Source organism: Leucopleurus acutus (genome assembly GCF_964270905.1).
Source record: "Leucopleurus acutus genome assembly, chromosome: 4".
Lineage (NCBI taxonomy): Eukaryota > Metazoa > Chordata > Mammalia > Artiodactyla > Delphinidae > Leucopleurus > Leucopleurus acutus.
In genome coordinates this window covers 36,447,040-36,467,374 of record NC_139146.1, presented here as the reverse complement: position 1 = coordinate 36,467,374, position 20,335 = coordinate 36,447,040, and the positions used below count along the sequence as shown (strand labels likewise).

General features: G+C 42.4%; 1 protein-coding gene across 1 annotated transcript in view; it reads right to left on the bottom strand.

The window, feature by feature from the left end:
* Positions 1-20,335, bottom strand: part of EVC2 (EvC ciliary complex subunit 2) — a gene marked incomplete at both ends in the record, with an annotated part of 139,208 nt that overhangs the window by 84,913 nt on the left and 33,960 nt on the right. Inside the window, 2 exons of the mRNA XM_082838642.1 lie at positions 10,077-10,216; positions 13,222-13,356. Of these exons, the coding sequence (XP_082694768.1) occupies positions 10,077-10,216; positions 13,222-13,356 (275 nt within the window). The remainder of the gene's footprint in view (positions 1-10,076; positions 10,217-13,221; positions 13,357-20,335) is intronic.

Below are 20,335 nucleotides of genomic sequence, written 5' to 3'. Positions count from 1 at the left end.
CAAAACCGGGATGATCAATACTTTCCTATTTTATAGTACTAATGACACCGAGCAAGACCCTATGGTGCTCCTGGGCAAAAAGCCTTTCTGTGTCCCCCATTTCTTGATCACAGGAAATGGGTTTCATTCAGCCTCTATGACCTTCTCTGAGTACCAAAGGGCAGGTTCAAACAGATGTTAATTAGGGAAAGGAGAGGATGCTAGACAAGGGAGGAACAGTCAAGAAATAGTGCAGCCTTGGGGCAGGGTGCTGGTTCCCCCTCAAGGGATACACATAACAATTCTGCAGATACTGAGACCCCCACCAGGTGGGAGAAATTAACTGTGTGCTGCCCACAAGCCCGTAGACCCCAGGCCGGTTGGAACCAGAAGGTTGGTGATGCTGACTCCCGCTTACCTCACCACCAACCAATCAGAAGAATGTCCACGAGCTGATCACGCCCTGTTTGAACTATTACTATAAAACTTCTCCCTACCCGCTCCAGGTTGGCACACACAGTTTTGAGGGCAATATCCCACTGTGGCCCCCTTTGCCTGGCAAAGAAATAAAGCTATTTTTTTCTACTTCACCCAAAACTCTGTCTCCAAGATTTAATTCGGTGTCAGCGTACAAAAACTGGATTTGGCTTCATTAATCACTCAGGTCAGAAGGTGACAGAGTCTGATCTACTCGCAAAATGAAACATCCAAGTGCTGATCACACAAACCAAATCATTTCACTCTACTCATTTTCAAGTTTTGGAAGAAAACAGACTTTTAGTTACAAAATACATTGATAATCACCTGCTCGTACCACTTAATATAATTAGAGATATTTACGAATCACTGCCATAACCACCCCCCTTCTCCCCACTGCCTGTCCTCCCTCCGCTCTCTCAGACAGTGTGGAGGATTTTAATTTGTCGCCCTTGGCATTCTGATGAGGGAATTCAGCTAAAATGAAGGCTCACAACTGAATGGCTGCACAACCATGACACCCAGCAATGGATTAACAGGCCCAATTCCCAGCTGGGTGCCAGGTCAGCCCAGCACTCACGAAGCTGATGGCCTGGCCCTGCACCGAGGCACTCACTCAGCTGGGAAGGAGCTGCCTTTCAAGCGGGAGGAAAGCCCCTCTCTGCTTAGAATACCCTCAGCCCACAAAGTGCTGGGAGTCAGACGCAACAGAGTTCTCCTCTCGGGCCGATAAGCGGTCCCTCTAAAGATGAGGAGGCCACACTCTCTGTTTCTCATTCTATCTTGGGTCCATGTCTATTCACCATCAGGTTCCATGGAGAGAGGATCACACAGATGCTCAGTTTTGCCTCTGAGCTTGTAACAGAGCAGGACCTTACGGGGCCTTCCTGGGACAGACCCCTCCCCCATATCCTCTGCTGTAGCTCCTCTCCGAAGGACCTAGATAACAGTATCGGATGCACATTTCTTGAGCTGTTTTACAGATGCTAAAACACCTACCAAATGGAAGAAATAAACTACTTGAGCATGTAGCCCCCCCCCCCACCCCCCCCCACCCCCCCCCGGACCTACTGGTGCCTGAGGACTGATAACGTTAACTCTTGTGACTCCACCCTGTTACCTCACCATCAACCAATCAGAGAACAGTGCAGGAGCTGATCACATACCCTGGGACACTCCTCTCTCACCTGGCCTTTAAAAATGCCTTGCTGATAGACTCAATGCCCTGTGGTGACCTAAGGGGGAAGGAAATCTAAATAAGAATGGATATATATATATGTATAACTGATTCACATTGCTGTACAGCAGAAACTAATACAACATTGTGAAGCAACTATACTCCAATAAAAATTTTTTTAAAATGCTTTGCTGAAAACTATTATATATAGAATGGATGAACAACAAGGTCCTACTGTATAGCACAGGGAACTATATTCAGTATCTAGCGATAAACCATAATGAAAAAGAATATGGAAAAGAATGTATATATGTATAACTGAATCACTCTGATGTACAGTAGAAATGAACACAACACTGTAAATCAACTATACTTCAATAAAATAAAAGTTAAAGAATTCTTTGATGAAACCTACCCGGGAGTTCAGGGTTTTAAGCTCCAGCTGCCCTGAACTCCTTGCTTGGCACCCTGCAATCAAGCTGTACTTTCCTTCACCACAAGCAGGTGTCAGCAGATTGGCTTTACTGCAAACAGGGGAGTGGACCCCAGTTTGGTTCGGTGACAAGCTCTTCCATTTTCGGTTCTATCTGCAATGTTCTTGAGAAAGACTCAAGAAAGTGCTGATCATCTTGAACATTTCTCTTCAGCATCTGCTAATCTCCCTTGAACTGAGATCCAGGCTTAGAGGTAACATCGCAGTGAAAACTCTACCATCATGTATCTTTCATATCAATACACTTCACAGTATCCCAGGGCAGTAGGTTATGGTTTCTCCAGATGAGAGATGAGGAAACTGAGGCTCAGGGAATATTCATAAAGTAACACGTGCTCAATATTAAATTCTGAGAGAGCTCGAGACCTGTTCTGTCACTTACTAGATGTGTGACTATGGATAAACCTCTTTACTTAGCCATGCATCAGATTCTCCAACTATCAACTACTAAAAATAAGATGCCCTAAAGAGCATCAGGATGAGGACCAAATTAACTAAGGCCTGGGAGAGAGACTGTACATGTTTATACACTACCCAAATATGAGTTATTATACAAGAATATAAGGCATTATAACTTATCAGTATGGTAATGACTCAAAATTCATAGAAATTACTCCCCAGTGGAAAATAGGCAGATGAAGCTATGCCTCTTGACTCTAGACTCAGAAAAAGGTTGCTGTACATGGAATCCAGTTTGAAGAGTTCCCACATGGTCCCAGTATTAATAATCAGCAGTCAATAATCAACAAGAAAGCAAAGAAAGCAAAAATAAAAAGCTGATAAAACCAAATGAGAATCCAATCTCTTCAGATGGTATATTTGGCATACACAGATCTTCCAAAGACCTCTGCCCCAGATTCAGCATCTAACTACTGTCCTGAAAGTGAGCCCCTCTCCTTCCTCCAATCTCCTGGACACTTCTGCAGCCTCTGGATCTACTGAGCAGCTGGAACTGTTGGGTGGTCCCCCCCGCCTCAAACACAAATACATAAATAAACTAACAAACAAAACCCAGAACCCTGGGGAGTCATCCAAAAATGTTCCCTCCCCTTCAATGTCCAAACTGCACCCACCCTGTGCATACACACACAGTAAGGTAACAACGAGTTACCCAGTTCTGTAGGCTCTTCTCACTTGACCCTCTCCTCCTCAAGTCTACCGTTCCCACCCGACATCACACCTCAACATCTCCCACAAAGTCTCCCTCACTCTCCCCTCTAAGCCATTTGCCATCTGCATTCAGAGTAGTCTTTTAAAACAAAATCTACCCGTGTTAATAAACCATTGCCTGGGTCTCCAATACCTTCTATGGAGCCCTGACATCCAGAGATCTCTGTGACCCAGCTCCTCTTCTCCATCCTAAGCCATCACTTAAGCAAGTAAACCAAGGCCACATGGGGATACAGCCCAGATTTAAACCTGACCTAACTCCAGGGACCATGGTCTTAACCAATGCACTCAATAGTCCTATTGCTCTTTGCTATTTTGAGCCTTGTCTGTTTCCACATCAATCTGCCTCCTAGGCTGCCACTGATAACAGGGGCTGTAGCTGGTTCATTGTGGAGAGTATGATTTACACAAAGAAGGATTCTGTTCCTATTAACGGTGGTCTAGGTAATTTTGACAAACTATCCCACTGAAAACAGTTAGAAAAGTTGGACAAGAACAAAATCTGTTTGAAAGCATCTGAGAGCTAACAAGGCAGTGAGTAAATATGAGGCTAAGATCTAGGAGAATAAGGAAGCTCAGAGATGGCAGTCCCATATTTGGGGTCACTGTGTTCATAAGAGCATCTTGTGGTTCTAGAAGAGGCAGCCCAGGGGCTGAAAAGCTGAGCAGAATTTCTGATGATGAAAACTGGAGTCCAAAGACTGCTGAGGAGATGTCACCATGATAAAATCCCTTGGCCTTTTGTTTAGTATTCATACCTTAGTAGTAAAGGACACCTGAAACAGATCAGCCCTTGGAGGAAATGAAGCCCAGCTTCGAATGAACTCAATTTCTGATGAGATTGAGGTAATCCATAATAAAACCCTTAGTTGCCTGGAGGAAGATAACATCATCCTAGTCCTCAAACTGTCTTCTCCATTTTCATTTACAATGTCTGGCACACAATCAAAACTACCTAGGCATACAAGGAGACAGGAAAATAGGATCATAAACTAAGAGGAACAAGAGGTAATAGACACAGGACAGGGGTAAAGATAATGAAGTTTTCAGACAGAGACTTAATAATTATACTTAATATCCTTCAGGAAATAAAAGATAAGACTGAGAATTTTAGCAACAACTGAAAAAAGGGAACATATAAAGAAGTCACCTGCCAATATCTGTGAAGTGAAAGAAGGAAAGGCCAAATTGATGAAACTTACTGAGTTACAGTCAGCCAGCAGACTGTGTCCATTGCCTGGCCAGGAGAAATCGTGGTCAGTGCAGCACCCTGATTAAGGGCATGTACCCTGGAGCCACAGCAAGTGGGTTTGAAACCTGCCCCTCTCATTTACTAGTGTGTGCCCTAGGGCAAGCTTTTTAACCTTAAGTCCTCACCTGTAAGATGGTAAAAACATCAATGCCTGCTTCCTAGGGTTGTTGAGAGGATTATACATATTTGCAAAGTTCTTAGAACCATGTCTGGCTCTATGTTCTATTACTCATACATAGAACATTATAAGTATTTGTTAAATAAATAAAAATAAATGGGTGGACTGGAGGACATCAGCATCATGGTGGAGTGAGACACTCTCTTTGTCTCCCCTTCAATCAGTAACCAGTAAAGCACCCACAATGCAACAAAGGTGCCTCTGCCCGACAGGATGCCAGAGAATTCCACACATTTGTACATCTAAAGGTGAGCAGACTGGAACACACAGAGGGGGCAGAACTGGGGGAACAGCAGGACTGGTGCCTGCAGTCCTGGCCCCCCAAGCCATGGCAGATGAACCCACAGCCCCAGAGATCCCAGTAGCAGCAGGGGGAAGAAGCACACAAGACTGACATCCTGGCCGCAGCAGCGCCCGTGGCCATAGGTAAGTGGGCAGCAGTGGCAGTGGGGTCTGGGACCCCGTCCCTCCAGTCACTGAGGCACCCATGACTCTGACCCCTCAACCCCCTAACCCCCAGCAGCAGAGTTCATGAACTGTGCAACACTGGACAAGGCAGAGGTGCCTGTGTGAATCCAGCTTCCCTCTACTACCCCTTGTGGTGGCAGAGCCTGCAACTCAAGGATTCCCAGACGCGGCAGAAAAGCCTTTCACCCTGGCGCCCCAGGTAGCAATGCCAGTGACCGTGGCAACAGCAAGGCACCAACAAACCCAGAGACACAAGAAATGATAAGGAAGACATGGAGCCACACCTCTGACAGAGGCAGTGGAGGATGAAAAGTGCCAACTCTCAGCTCTAACTAGAGGCAGCTCAGAATCAAGCACAAAGGTGTTTGCTACTTCAGATGCACTGGCAGGGGAACAACTCATCAAGCACCATGAAGAACCACAGTAACACTGCACCACAAAAAGAAAGTGACAATCTCCAGAAACCAAACTTAAAGTCACGGAATACTGGGATCTAACATATAAAGAATTCAAAATAGCTGTCATGAAGAAACTCAGTGAGCTATAAGAAAACTCAGAAAAGCAGCTCAATGGGCTGAGAAATAAAATGAATGAATAGAAGGAATGCTTTACCAAAGAAATTGAAACTCAAAACAAGAATCAAACAGAAATTCTAGAGCTGAAGAACTCATAAACAAGGTAAATTATGCATTAGAATGTTTTGGAAATAGAGCAGCCCATATGGAGGAGAGAATTAGTGAGCTCAAAAATAGAAATCTAGAAAGATACAAGTAGAAGAGGAAAGAGAAATAAGATGTTAAAAAACAGGGAAATTCTATGAGAGCTATTCAACTCATTTAGGAAGGGTAACATTAAGGTAATGAGTATTCCAGGGAAGAGAGGGAGAAAAGAACAGAGAGTTTATTTAAAGAAATGATAACTGAGAATTCACAAAGTTGGGAAAGGAACTGGATAAACAAGTCTGTGAAGCTAAGAGAACACCTAATTACCTCAAGGCAAAAAGACCCTCTCCAAGACACACTATACTAAAATTGTCAAAAGTCAATGACAAGGAAAGAATTTTAAAGGCAGCCAGAGAAAAAGGTTCCTACAAAGGAATCACCATTAGGTTATCACCAGATTTCTCCACAGAAGCTTTATGGGCCAGGAGGGAGCAGAATGACATTCTCAAAATACCGAAAGATAAAAACTGTCACCCAATAATATTCTATCCAGCAAAGTTATCATTCAGATATGAAGGAGAAATAAAGGTTTTCCCAGACAACAACAGCTGAGGGAGTTCATCACCACTAGACCTGTCTTACAAGAAATGTTGAAAGGAGTCCTTTGATCAGAAACAAAAAGGCAAAGTACCCCAAAGTTTGAGTAAGGTGATAAACGGAATCAGAAAATTGTTACTCTTTCCCAGAATAGGTTTTACAATATTTTATCATAGCATAAAGGTTAAAGGAGGGGGAAAAAGCAGAAAAAATAATGATAACTACTTCAGTTTGGTAACTCACAACATAAAAATGGATAATTTGAGAAAACAAAAAGGGGAAGAGGAAAAAGGTGGAACCCATAGAGTTGAACGAAGGTAAGATGCCATCAGCATAAAAAGGACTATTTTATCTATGAAAAGTATTACACAAACCACAAAACATAAATCTAGGGCAGAGACATGAAACATAAAAAGAGGAAACTGAGAAAAACATCAGAGAAAACCACCAAATCAAAATGGCAGACAGAAACATAGGGGGAAAGAAAACGGTGGAGAGACAGAGCAACCAGAAACAAAAGATAAAATGGCAGTACTAAGTCCTCATCTATCAATAATAACCTTAAATGTAAATGGACTGAATTCACCCATCAAAAGACATGGAGTGGTTGGATGGATTAAAAGACAAGACCCAACTACATGTTACCTCCAGGAGACCCATCTCAGCTCTAAAGACAAACACATGTTCAAAGTGAAGGGATGGAAGATGATACTTCAAGCAAATGACAGCCAAAAAAGGGGGTGTAGCCATACTCATATCAGACAAAACAGACTTTAAGCCCAAAAGGTAACAAGAGACAAAAATGAACAGTATATAATTATAAAGGGAAAAATTCACTAAGAAGACATAACAGTTATTAATGTATATGCGCCTAACATAGGAGCACCAAAATATATAAAACAATTATTAACAGACCTAAAGGGAGAAATTATTTCACACAGTATTGGAAGTCCTAGCCAGAATAATTAGGGAAGAAAAAAACTAAAGTTATCCAAATTGGAAAGAAAGAAGTAAAGCTGTCACTATTTGCAGATGACCTAATTTTATACATAGAAAACCCTAAAGACTCCACCAAAAAAACTAAAAGAAATAATAAACAAACACATAAAATTGCAGGGTACAAAATCAACATACAAAAATCTGTTGCATTTCTATATGCTAACAATGAGCTACCAGAAAGAGAAATTAAGAAAAAAAGTCCCATTTACAATCACAGCAAAAAATAATTTAACCAAAGAAGTGAAAATATGTACACTGAAACTTATAAAACACTGTTGAAAGAAATTGAAGGAGGCACAAATAAATGGAAAGATATTCCATGCTAGTGGATTGGAAGAATGACATTGTTAAAGCATCCATATTACCTAAAGTAATCTACAGATTCAATGCAATCTCTATCAAAATCTCAAGGACATTTTTCACAAAAATAGAAAAAAATTCTAAAATTTATGTGGAACCACAAAAGACCCTGACTAGCCAAAGCAATCCTGAGAAAAAAGAACAAAGCTGGAGGTATCACATGCCCTGATTTCAAACTATATTACAAAGCCATGGCAATCAAAATGGTGTGGTACTGGCACAAAAACAGATATATAGATCAATGGAACAGAATTGAGAGCCCAGAAATAAACCCATGCATATATGGACAATTAATTTACAACAAAGGAGCAAAGAACATACAATGGATAAAGGACAGTCTCTTCAATAAATGGTGTTGGGAAAGCTGGACAACCACATGCAAAAAAAAAAAAATGAAACTAGATCACTATCTCATATCATACACCAAAGTCAATTCAAAATGGATTGAAGACTTAAATGTAAAACCTGAAACCATAAAACTCCTAGAAGAAAACATAGGTGGTATGTTCTTGGTCATGGGTCTTAACAATATCTTTCCAGATATGTCTCCTCAGGAAAAGGAATCTAAAGCAAAAATAAACAAATGGAACTACATCAAACTAAAAAGATTCTGCACAGCAAAGGAAACGAAACTATCAGCAAAACAGAAAAACAACCTACCGGATGGAAGATATTTGTAAACAATATATTTGATAAGTAGTAATACCCAAAATATATAAAGAACAGATACAACTCAACAACAAAACAACCCAATTGAAAAATGGGTGGAGCTGAATAGACATTTTTTCAAAGAAGACATACAGATGGCCAACAGGCACATGAAAACAATAGCACGAATTATTAGGGAAATGCAAATTAAAACCACAATGCGATATCACCTCACACCTGTTGGAATGACTATTATCAAAAAGGCAAGAAATAACAAGTGTTGGTGGGAATGTAAATTGGTGCAGCCATTATGGAAAACAGTATCGAGATTCCTCAAAAAAAATAAGAACAGAACCACTATATAATCCAGCTATCCCACTTCTGGGTATTTATCCAAAGAATATGAAAATATTAATTTGAAAAAAATACATTCACTCCTATGCTCACTGCATCACTACAGTTGCCAAAATATGGAAGCAACCTAAGTGCCCATTAACAGATGAATGGATAAAGATGTGATATGTGTATGGAATATTACTCAGCCATAAAAAGGTGAAATCTTGCCATTTGCAACAACATAGATGGACCTTGAGGGTATTATGTAAGTGAAATAAGTCAGGTGGAGAAAGAAAATATCATATGATTTCAGTCATATGTGGAATATAGAAAATAAACAAATAAAAACACAAAATAAATGAACAAAATCAAACACGTATATACAGAGATCAGAATAGTGGTTACCACAGAGGAATGGTGGGGGAGGGCAAAATGGGTAAAGGGGATCACTGTATGGTGATGGATGAAGACTAAATTTTTGGTGGTGAACATACTTCAGGGTATACAGAAGTAGAAATATTTACTGTTGTACACGTGAAATATATAATGTTATAAACCAACATTACCTCAATAAGTAATAAAATAAAATAAAGATACTCAGGTCCTGTCCTTAAAAGTAAATTATAGATAGATAAATAGACAAAAATTTAAAATAAAATAAAAAGAACTGAATTCAGTTTAGCCAACAATCACATCACCTGGTCTGGCCTCTCTCTCAAGGTGTTACTTCCTCTCCTTCAATACACTACTCAATACTCCAATCAACACATCATACTGAGCTCCTTACACTTCACCAAATGTACATATCTTGGTCACTTCCTATCTTGGCATCTGTCCTGTCTTTCCTCTGCCTGAAAAGCCTCTCCTCCCTTCATCTACTTGAAAAACTTCTGCCCGTGCTTCAAGAATTAGTTAAAATATCTCTTCCTCTGGGAAGCATCTCCATGACCCGCTCAGAGGTAATTACTTTTTCTTCTGGGCTCAGCTAGCCCGGATCTTAGCATGGTACTCATCAAACTTTTATGGTCACTTCTGTTTCTGTGTTTGTCTTCCCACTAGGTCAGACTGCCTCACAGCTCAACCTATGTCTTATCTCTTTTCTCAAATACCAAGCATAGTGTTCAGGGCACGGCAGTTGTTCGATTATGACTACTGAATGACAAATTAATGATTAATAGGATGAATTAATGAATGAAACACACTCAGTGTTTGCTCTCATGCTGCTATAGGTAAAACATTCATCATATCCATGGAAGTATAATGTGACTTAGAATTCTTACTCTTCTAAGGCTTGAAGCATGCTCCCGGGGTCCTCTGAAGACAGAATGTCTATCATTTGGTCATTTAGCATGAGATCTTCATTCATACCATCAGCTGAGGTGAACTGGGAGCGCTCCAGCTTGCTCTCGTGATGCTGAACCTTCAGGAGAATTTCAGAAACCACAATTGAGTAGGCCTTCTTGTGAACGTCACAAGCTGGAAAAGTCATGAGGGTAGGTGGGGATCTGCAGTCAGAGAACCTAGCTGGCCCCACCCACTTGTGAGCTGGTAAGACTCAGGCAAGACATTGCACTTCCTTGAGCCTCATTTTCTCATCAAAGAAGTGAGATAATAATTCTGGTAGCCCTGCACAGGCTTGTTGTGTGGATAAAGCAGAGCAATGGATGGAAAGACCTTTAAAGACCTATAAAGATGTAATAAAAATACTTCACCATCATCATCACCACCATCATCATCACCATCCCCATCATCATCATCACCATTATCACCAACATCATCACCATCCCCATCATCATCACCATCCCCATCATCATCACCACCAACATCATCACCATCACCATCATCATCAACCCCATCATCACCATCCCCATCATCATCATCACCATTATCTCCAACATCATCACCATCACCATCATCATCACCACCATCATCATCACCATCATCACCATTATCACCAACATCATCACCATCACCATCATCACCACCATCATCATCACCATCCCCATCGTCATCATCACCATTATCACCAACATCATCATCACCATCACCATCATCATCACCATTATCACCAACATCATCACTATCACCATCATCATCACCAACATCATCACCATCACCATCATGCAGAGGAAAATTACAGTTGGCAGATGGATGTCAACATCATGGATCTGGCTGGTTTCTAATCAGACTATAGAGTTGTCACATGGAAGTGACATCAGAGATAATTAAGCTCAACCCTCCGATTGGGTAGATGATATATCTGTTTTGCTCACTATCATCATTATTTCTGCAGAAATGCATGATAATTATAACTAACATTTAAGAATTCCTGTCCCTGTGCCTTGTATGTGTCATACCATGAAACCGTCACACCAAGTCAGTGTTGGTGCCCCCACTTTACGTACATGGAACTGCAGCTCAGAGAGATGAAATGACATTATCTGAGTTCACACAGCTCATAAAGAGCCTGCTTGGTTTTTGACCCAAAGTCTATCTAACTATAAAGGCTGCCTTCTGTTTACAGCATGTTGTCTCCTTGGTTACTACCACGATGGAAAAAAATTTTTTTAATGTGAAAAGAGATCGTTTTGTGATGCCGGGAAAAAAAAATTCTATAAGAGGCTTCAGATCTTAAGTCAAATTCACACTGTGCTTTCCTCCCGCGGTTGTAACAATCAGCCTTTAATCTCCAAGAAATGAATCCTGCTCCTTCATCGAAGTAGCAGGGTGAGTTCTGTTCTGTGATTGATAACAGCTTTGGGAGAGTAAGTGGAATGTCTTTTTTGGAGAGTAAGTGGAATGTCTTTTTAGATGGGCCATTTTTCTTTTCCTCACTTCTGCCTGCCAAGGAGACTGTGGGCTGACCTCACTTTGAAATAACAACTCTCTTCTCCAGGAAGCAGAAACAAAATGAACAATGGCACAGGACTGCCAGCCTCCAGTGAGGGCGGCAGGGTGGTCCTCGGAAGCCAGGTCCAGGCTACACTCGGCCACGTGAAGCAGGCTGTTGAGCTTCACGGGCCTCAGTTTCCTCACTGTACGGTGAGGGAGAAAGATGATCGATGTTCCTTTCAAGCTGCTGGACCTCTGGGTGACAGAGTCACAGCAGCTGCAGCCTCCATGGCCCTGAAGGAACAAACAACCTACCAGGGTGCTCAGTCCCAGCAGTGCCTTCTCACCCTAGGACTGTGCCCTGCTTTCCTTCCTCTGTCTGCCCATCCTCTGGCTGGGGGCTCATTCATTCCTTCACACGTTTACTGAGTGCCTTCTAAGCACCAGGCTCTGTACAAGGAAATGGGGATTACAGCAGCCAGCATCCATGCTTCATGCATGTCCCCTCGCCCTTGCCGTTCAGTGCCTTTTAGCCCAGGATCCACCGGCCAACACCTATGCTGCTTCCTCCCCTGAAGGCTCCTGCTGGCTTTCAGAGCCTATGCCAGGGAAATAACGTTACCCTTTGTCCTGGCCCCCTCACCCCCTTGTCGTCAACCAATGACCAATGGGATTTGATGGCTAAATACCCTGGCTCCTTCTCCCCTCAGGCTTTATTCTGGGTGGGATAAAGCCCCAGGTGCCCACAGTGGAAGCTTGACTGACTGCCTTCCCTTCCCGCCTCACTTCCCCACCTCCTACCATTACTTCCTGGGGTCACTTCCCATATAAACTGTTTGCATTTGGGTCCTAGTCTCAGGATGTGCTTCTGTGGGAACCCAGGACAAGACAGGAAAACAGAGATTGAGGAGTTCACAGGTGGGGATAAATGCTGGGTGGGGTCCAAAAGCTAGTGCAGGAACCCAGAGAGAGAGTCCCCAACTTAGCCAGGAAGTGGCCAGGGATGACTTCCAAGGAGAGGCAAGGCCCGAGATGAGTCTTAAAGGATGCGTCAGAGTTCTGCTCATTGAAGAGCGGAGAGAGGATTATAAAAGCATCCAGGTGAGTGTGGAGAGCTCAGCAGTCATTGGGTAGAGCTGGAAGTTGAGGTGTGAAGCTGGACCACAGGGGACTTTCTTTATAAGCCATGCTAAGGCATCCGGGCTTCACCCTGAGGTCAAACAAAGTAAGTCTTCAAAGACTTTTCAGAGGGAAGTGTAGACCAGGACCTGAGTCAGGGTGTGGCATGAGTGCACAGCTGGCCATACAGGTGGGTGCTCAGTTATTCAGTCAGACTGCAGGGGTTCCCAATCCTGGTCGTTTGTTAGAATCATCCAGGGAGCTTTTAAAAACCACTAATGATTGGGCATGGCTCCCGGGACAAAGCAGTCAGAGTCTGTGCAGGAGGGCCTGGGTATGAGCATGCCTCACGGTTCCCTGGGGGTCCCGACATCGATACAGAGTTGAGACTGACTGAACTGAAGCATAAACTTCAACCTCACATCTACCACCAACCAACTACCCTCCAGGGAGAGGATGCACATGGACTCCCACCTGATGTCTGGTAAGCATGCTTCCCTTCAGACACTGATATCGAACCATGAAGAAAAGCACAGCCCAGGTCAGCACCAGGGAGAGGATGAAGGCCACGAAGAACCCTGCTGCGTGGAGGCCGTGGTTTGGTAGAACCTATGGGGATAAGAGAGAGAGATTTGTTTGTGGCCACCCTTTACATTTTTCAAGTCAAGTTACAACTGCGTTAAAGCAGAACAAGCGCAGAGTTAGTGAAACTGACCTGGGTTTAGACCGAGCTCTGCCACCTATTAGCTGGTTGCCTTGAGCCCATTGCTGGACCTCTCCGGGCCCAAGTTAAACGGGGCAAGCACTCCAAGGAGCTGAGCATGGAGGCTTGCACACAGTAGGACCAACCACCCCAAGCCTGGCACATCACAGGTGCTCAGGAATGTTAAATTCTCAAATCAAATATGTAACAAACCTAAGGCAGCACTAAGGATCTGTGAAATGTTTTGAGTCGGGCAGAATCTTGCAGAGGGCAGAGGAAGAATCCAGGGTGCCCTCAACTTCCCTCAAAGCAGTCCGCTCTCCCCGCCCTGGGAACACGTCCCATGAGGGGTGCAGCCCACTCTGGACTTCAGGATTACCCTGGAGGATGCACGTGGCTGGGGAGGCATCACACAGCGGGAGGCAGACCAGCTGCCAGGCAATCCAGTAAATGACCCGCCAGGGGGAGCTCAAGAGTTCACGTGAGCTTCACTTAATGTGCCCAGTGTACTTCTCCCTCCTCAAAGGCTTCCTCCGGGCTCCAGTCAGCGACATCCTGGGACCAGTGTGAGTCCACTGATGGGCCAGAAGGGGCTGGCACCAAATAACAACTGTGAGAAGCAGTAAGTTCTAGACACCCCACATTCCTCCCCTCCCTCCACCATTTCTTTGGGATCTAGAACGTGATGCCAAAGACAGCAGCAGCTGCTGCTGCACTCAGCATGGGGCAGGCTTGGGGCTGAGGCTGTGCTCCTACGTCGGAGCTCACATCAGAATCACCTGCAGGGTCTGTGCAAACAAATTGCTGGGCCCCTCCCTCGGGGATTCTGAGTCACTAGACCTGGGGCAGGAACCGAGAAGAGGCATTTCTAGCAAGCTCCCAGGGGAAGCTCCCACCCTTTGAGAACCCCTAGGCTAAGGGTTTCACAAGAATTAGCTTCTTGAATTCTCCCAAAGACACTCTGAGCAAAATAAAAACAGCTCTGGTTTCAAATCCTACAGGCCTGGGGCATCCCTGGTGGCACAGTGGATAGGAATCTGCCTGCCAATGCAGGGAACACGGGTTCGAGCCCCAGTCCGGGAAGATCCCACATGCCGCGGAGCAACTAAGCCCGTGCGCCACTACTGAGCCTGCGCTCTAGAGCCCGCGAGCCACAACTACTGCGCCCACGTGCCACAACTACTCTAGCCAGCAGCCTAGAGCCCGTGCTCTGCAACAAGAGAGAAGCTACCGCAACGAGAAACCCGCACACCGCAACCAAGAGTAGCCTCCGCTCGCTGCAACTAGAGAAAGCCCACGTGCAGCAATGAAGACCCAACACAGCCAAAAAAAAAAAAAAAAAATCCTACAGGCCTGAATTACAATGCCTCCTCTATCGAAACAGCTCTATACTTTGGGCAAGTGACTTGACCTCTGGAAACCTCAGTTCTCTCATCTGTAACATGGGGATAAAAATACCTCACAGCATGAAGAGTAAACAAAATAATAATGTAGAGGAGTTTGGTGTAAAGTTTGGCTTATCTATTTAGTCGACAAATAGGTACTGGGTGTCCCCTGTGTACCAGGCAATATGCTAGAAACTAAGAAGATGCTGATGCGTTCTCCCCTCGTGTGATTACACTCTTCCTGTGGACACTGACTGGGGCTGACCCAGCCTACCTGCTTCTCACAGATAAGGGCCTGTAACAGCACAGAGAGTGAAGTTTGGGCTCTAGACTCAGACCCCTGGGTGTGGGACCCATCTCTGCTACTTACTGGCCGTGTGGCATTGGGGCAAGTAACTTCGTCTCTCCTTGCCTTTGCTCTTCCCTTGTAAGACAGAGACAAGAGCCTTCCAAAGGTTGTACTGAGGATTAAACATGAGACATGAACAGAGTCCAAGGAAGTCACTAGAAGAGGGCCTAACCCGTGGCACTCACTGACTAAATGTAAGTGATTCTGGCCCTGCCTTCCTTTGTGGGTTGGGTGACCCAAGGCCACTCTACTGGTACAGAAAGGGAGATGCTACGTGGTGACCGCTACCCAGTCATTTCTTCAGAACGTGACCTCGAAAACAGGCCTGGACAAAAAGAGACTAAGATTTTTATGATCCTTTGGAGTGCTCTCACCAAAATGTCTCTACTCAAAAATGAAAGGGAAAAAATGTCTGTGTCCATAACAAGGGGCTTTAAAATGTTCACCCCTTTAACCTAGTGATTTCATATCCAGGATTCACTCCTCAGGAGATAATATAAAAATAGGCATAAAAGCTTATACACAGGTTGGTTTGATCCAGAAATATGCATGAAGATTTATTTATATATAAGGCTGCTTTTAAGAACATCATATAAAATAACACAAATGGGACGTATCCTAAATGCTGCACAACACAAAGAAGGGTTAAATATTTTAAGCTTCTATGAGTTATTCTATCCATAACGGCCAATCATGCAGTCATTTTACAAGTTTTGAGAAGCAGAATAATGCATGCCTGCTAGGGAAAAAAAAGGTGTTTAACAGAAACCAAGGGTTTAAAAAGGGAAGCAAATATCCTGTGTGTCCTTCTGCATCCTCTTCTAACCCCACTTCCCAGAGGCAACTATCTTAAAGAGATACTGGTTTCAGTTTCTATGGTTTAGTGAACCAGAATGGTTAGTTAACTTAAATACTCTAAAAATTATGCATACATCTTTATTCCTTGATATGTCAACATTACACATTACTTATGAATTCCTGCTACGACAGATGTGGATTTTAGCTCACGAATTTTTACCCCCAAATTTTGAAGGATTGTTACCTACAAATAACCCTCCCTACACTTTCTCCCAATTTCAATGGTTATATTCAGTTAGCTACCTTTGTCTAACTTTTAAAAAATGAAACAGTTTGTATATCTTCTTTGGAGAAATGTCTATTCAAGTCTCTTACCAATTTTTTAATCTGGTTGTTTGGTTATTATTGTTATTGAGTTGTAGGACATTAGGGACTGAATGTTTGTGTGTATTCCCAAAATTCATATGTTGAAATTCTAACCGCCCTTGTGATGGTATTACGAGATGGGGCCTTTGGGAGGTAAATGGTGTCCTTATAAAGAGACAAATGGACCAGAGCTCTTTCTGCTCTCTGCCAAAGGCGGATTCAATGAGAAGATGGCCATCTACAAACCAGGAAATGGGTTCTCACCAGATACCATATCTACTGGCATATCTACTTTGACCTTGGACTTCCCAGCCTAAAGAACTGTGAGAAATAAATGTGGGTTGTATAAGCCATTCAGTCTATGACACTTTGTTATAGTGGCCCAGACTAAGACATAGGATTTCTTTATGTGGTATAGATATTAACCTTTTATCATATAAATGATTTGCAAATACTTCCCCCCATTCTGTGAGCTGCCCTTCACTCTGTTGATTGTGTCCTTTGGTGCACAGAAGTTGTTAATTTTGATGTAGTCCAATTTATCTGTTTTTTTTTTTCTTTTGTTACCTGTGCTCTTGGGCCATATCCAATAAATCACTGCCAAATGCAATGTTATGAAGCTTTCCCACATGTTTGCTTCTAAGAGCTTTATAGTTTTAGGTCTTACATTTAAGTCTTTGATTAAAATTAACAAAATTAACAAAAATTAATGAGTTAATTTTTGTACATGGTATAAGGTAGGGGTCCAACTTTATTTTGGACCCCAACTTTATTTTGGATATCCAGTTTCCCCAACATCATTTACTGAAATGACTGTCCTTTCCCCACAGAATAGTCTTGGCACTCTTGTTGAAAATCATTTTATTATAGATGTGAGGGTTTTTTTTTTCCTGGGCTCTCTATTTTTTTCATTGGTCTTTATGTCTGTCTTCATGACATTACCACACTGCTTTGATTATTGCAGCTCTGTAATAAGTTTTGAAATCAGGAAGCGTGAGACGTCTAACTTTGTTCTTTTTCAAGATTGTCTTGGCTATTTGGGTTCCTTTGAGATTTCATATGAATGTTAGGATGGGTTTTCTTTCTATTTCTACAAAAAAAATGTCATTGGAATTTTGACAGAGATTGCACTGCATCTGTAGATCATAGCAATATGAAGTCTTCCAGTCTATGGACAAGGGATGATTTTCCACTTACTGGTCTTTAATTTTCTCTCAGCAGTGTTTTGTAGCTTTCAGTGTACAAGTCTTTTATCTCTTGGTTAAGCTTATTCCTAAGTATTTTATTCTTTTTGATGCTACTGTAAATTAAATTGTTTTCTTAATTTCCTTTTTGGATTGTTCATTGTGTATGTATATAAAAGCAACTGACTTTTCCGTGCTGAATTTTTAGTTATATAAAAAATGTCTATATGCTAGTATAACATTTTAAAAGAAGACACAAAGCTGTATATACATTAAAATTCCAATTACATTAAAATAATATATATGCACCCATATACATATGGAACCTATGAAGAAAATATTCCAGAATTTTGTTGAGTGTAATTACTTGATGAATTTTCTCTTTATGTTTCTGTGTTTTCTATAATGGGCATGTATTAATTGTATAATCAGGAGACAAAAAATGATAATAATGAGTTCTAAAGGTAAGTTTGGTAGACAAGGAGATGCACCACCCAGATCTCCCTTCAGGGAAGGACTAGGTGTCCAGCTACAGGCAGTGTGGTCAGTAGACCTCCCACTTCATGGTCTAGATCAGCTGCAGAGAGCCACCTCACCTAGGTCATGCCGACATCTGGTAACAGAACAAGGCAGAGGCATAATGGCCAGCCATTTAGCCTGATGAGGGATGCTCAGACAGGTGACAACACTTGCCCCACAGCTCTCTGCAAGGTGAAGCTTTGTCAGCCTGGATCACACTTGACTTCTTTCTCTGCCCAAACCTGCTTCCTCCTCCTCCCCTTCACAGGTGATCTGATTGTGTTGGGGGAACCCCATGACCACCCCCAGGTTAGATGATTCACTAAGACTCATATATAATCACAAAGTACTCAGCATATAATCATTCTCACAGCTATGATTACAGTGAAAGGATACAAAGAAAACTCAGCAAAAGGAAAAGGCATGTGGGGCAAAGTCCGGGGAAACCAGGAACAAGCTTCTAAGGTCCTCTCCCAGCGGAGCTACAAAGGGCACGCTTAATTCCTGCAGCAATGAGCAGAAACGCTGTCCACCAGTGAAGCTCATTTGAGACTCGGTACCCAAGGTTTTTATTCAGGACTAGTCACTTAGGCACCCTCTGTCTGGTATGTACCAAAATCCCAGACTCCAGACGGAAATGAGGTGTTCAACATAAAATATATTCTTTATAAACACAGTTTAGGTGGGTGAGCCACCCATAGTTCAGTAAATGGTGAGAATCATCCTGAAATCCAAGTTCCCAGATGCCAGCCAAGGGCTAACCTTGTAAGTAGGGCTTTCTAAGGATAGCAGTCTCAGGCCAGCTATGTCAACTTTTCTGCACACTGGTTACCATGTTATACCCCAATTCTGTCTTGGCATCTGCTTCCAGAGAAGCCACCCCGTGACAAGTTTAATTCAAAATGGTTGCAGGCCCCAATGTTCATTGCAGCACTATTTATAATAGTCAAGACATGGAAGCAACCTAAACATCCATCGACAGATGAATGGATGAAGAAGACGTGGTACACATATACAATGGAATATTACTCAGCCATAAAAAAGAATGAAATAATGCCATTTGCAGCAACATGGATGGACCTAGAGATGATCATACTAAGTGAATTAAACCAGACAGAAAGACAAATATCATAAGATATCACTTATATGTGGAATCTAAAAATATGATATAAATGAACTTATATACAAAATAGAAATAAACCCACAGACATAGCAAACAAACTCATGGTTACCAAAGGGGACAGGTTGGGAGGAGGGATAAATTAAGAGTTTGGGATTAACATATATACACTACTATATGTAAAATAACCAACAAGATCCTACTGTATAGCACAGGGAACTATACTCAATATTTTTTAATAACTTACAAAGGAAAAGAATATGAATAAGAATATATATATGTATCACTGAATCACTTTTCTGTACACCTGAAACTTATGCAACATTGTAAATCAACTATACTTCAGTAAAAAAGTGGCTGCAGATTACGGGAACATTTAATGCATTATGTAGGAGCTGGAAGACAACTAACCCATTCCTCATTACTGTGGTCACAATGCACACTGTAGTTAAGGTTAAATTTTTCTGACAGACCAACAAAGCCAAACCTGACCTTCCAAACAGTCAAAGCCAAGTTAGGTTGGGAACAGGAGCTTCAGTCCAGACAATTACTGGAACCTGAATCAAAGTGTGTTGCCACATATGACTCACCTATGATGAATCAGCCTCTGTCCATAGAGGCTGTTATCAGAGGTGGTCAGGAAACCAATTCTGTTTTCAGAGTCAAACATCCTGATTCTAAATCTTACATTTTCATTAGCACCAAATTGAAACGCAAGTTCTCCATTTGCACTAGAAATAGCCTTCTAAGCTCTGATTTGTGAACCTATCAGATAAGAAGAAAATCAATAAACTGGGTAACTATGAAAAGCAGTGCAAACAGGTTACATTAAAATACTGATGGAAAGGAGACAAAACATCTGTGTCTAAAGAGAACAAAAGGCTATAGATCAGTGATTTGTCTTCAAAGTTCGCTACTGACAGAAGGCAAACACTTCTAATTTTACAGCCTTAGGGAGAAGAATGGAGAGGTAAGGGAATGAATGACATTTGATCACCTATAATATGCCACTCCCTGGGCTAGATGCATGTAGGCGGTTGAACTGTGTCCTCCAAAAAGCTATGCTGAAATCTTAACCCTCAGTTCCTATGCGTGTGACCTCATTTGGAAATGAGGTCTTTGCACACATAGTCAAGTTAAGATGAGGTCATACTGGATTAGGGT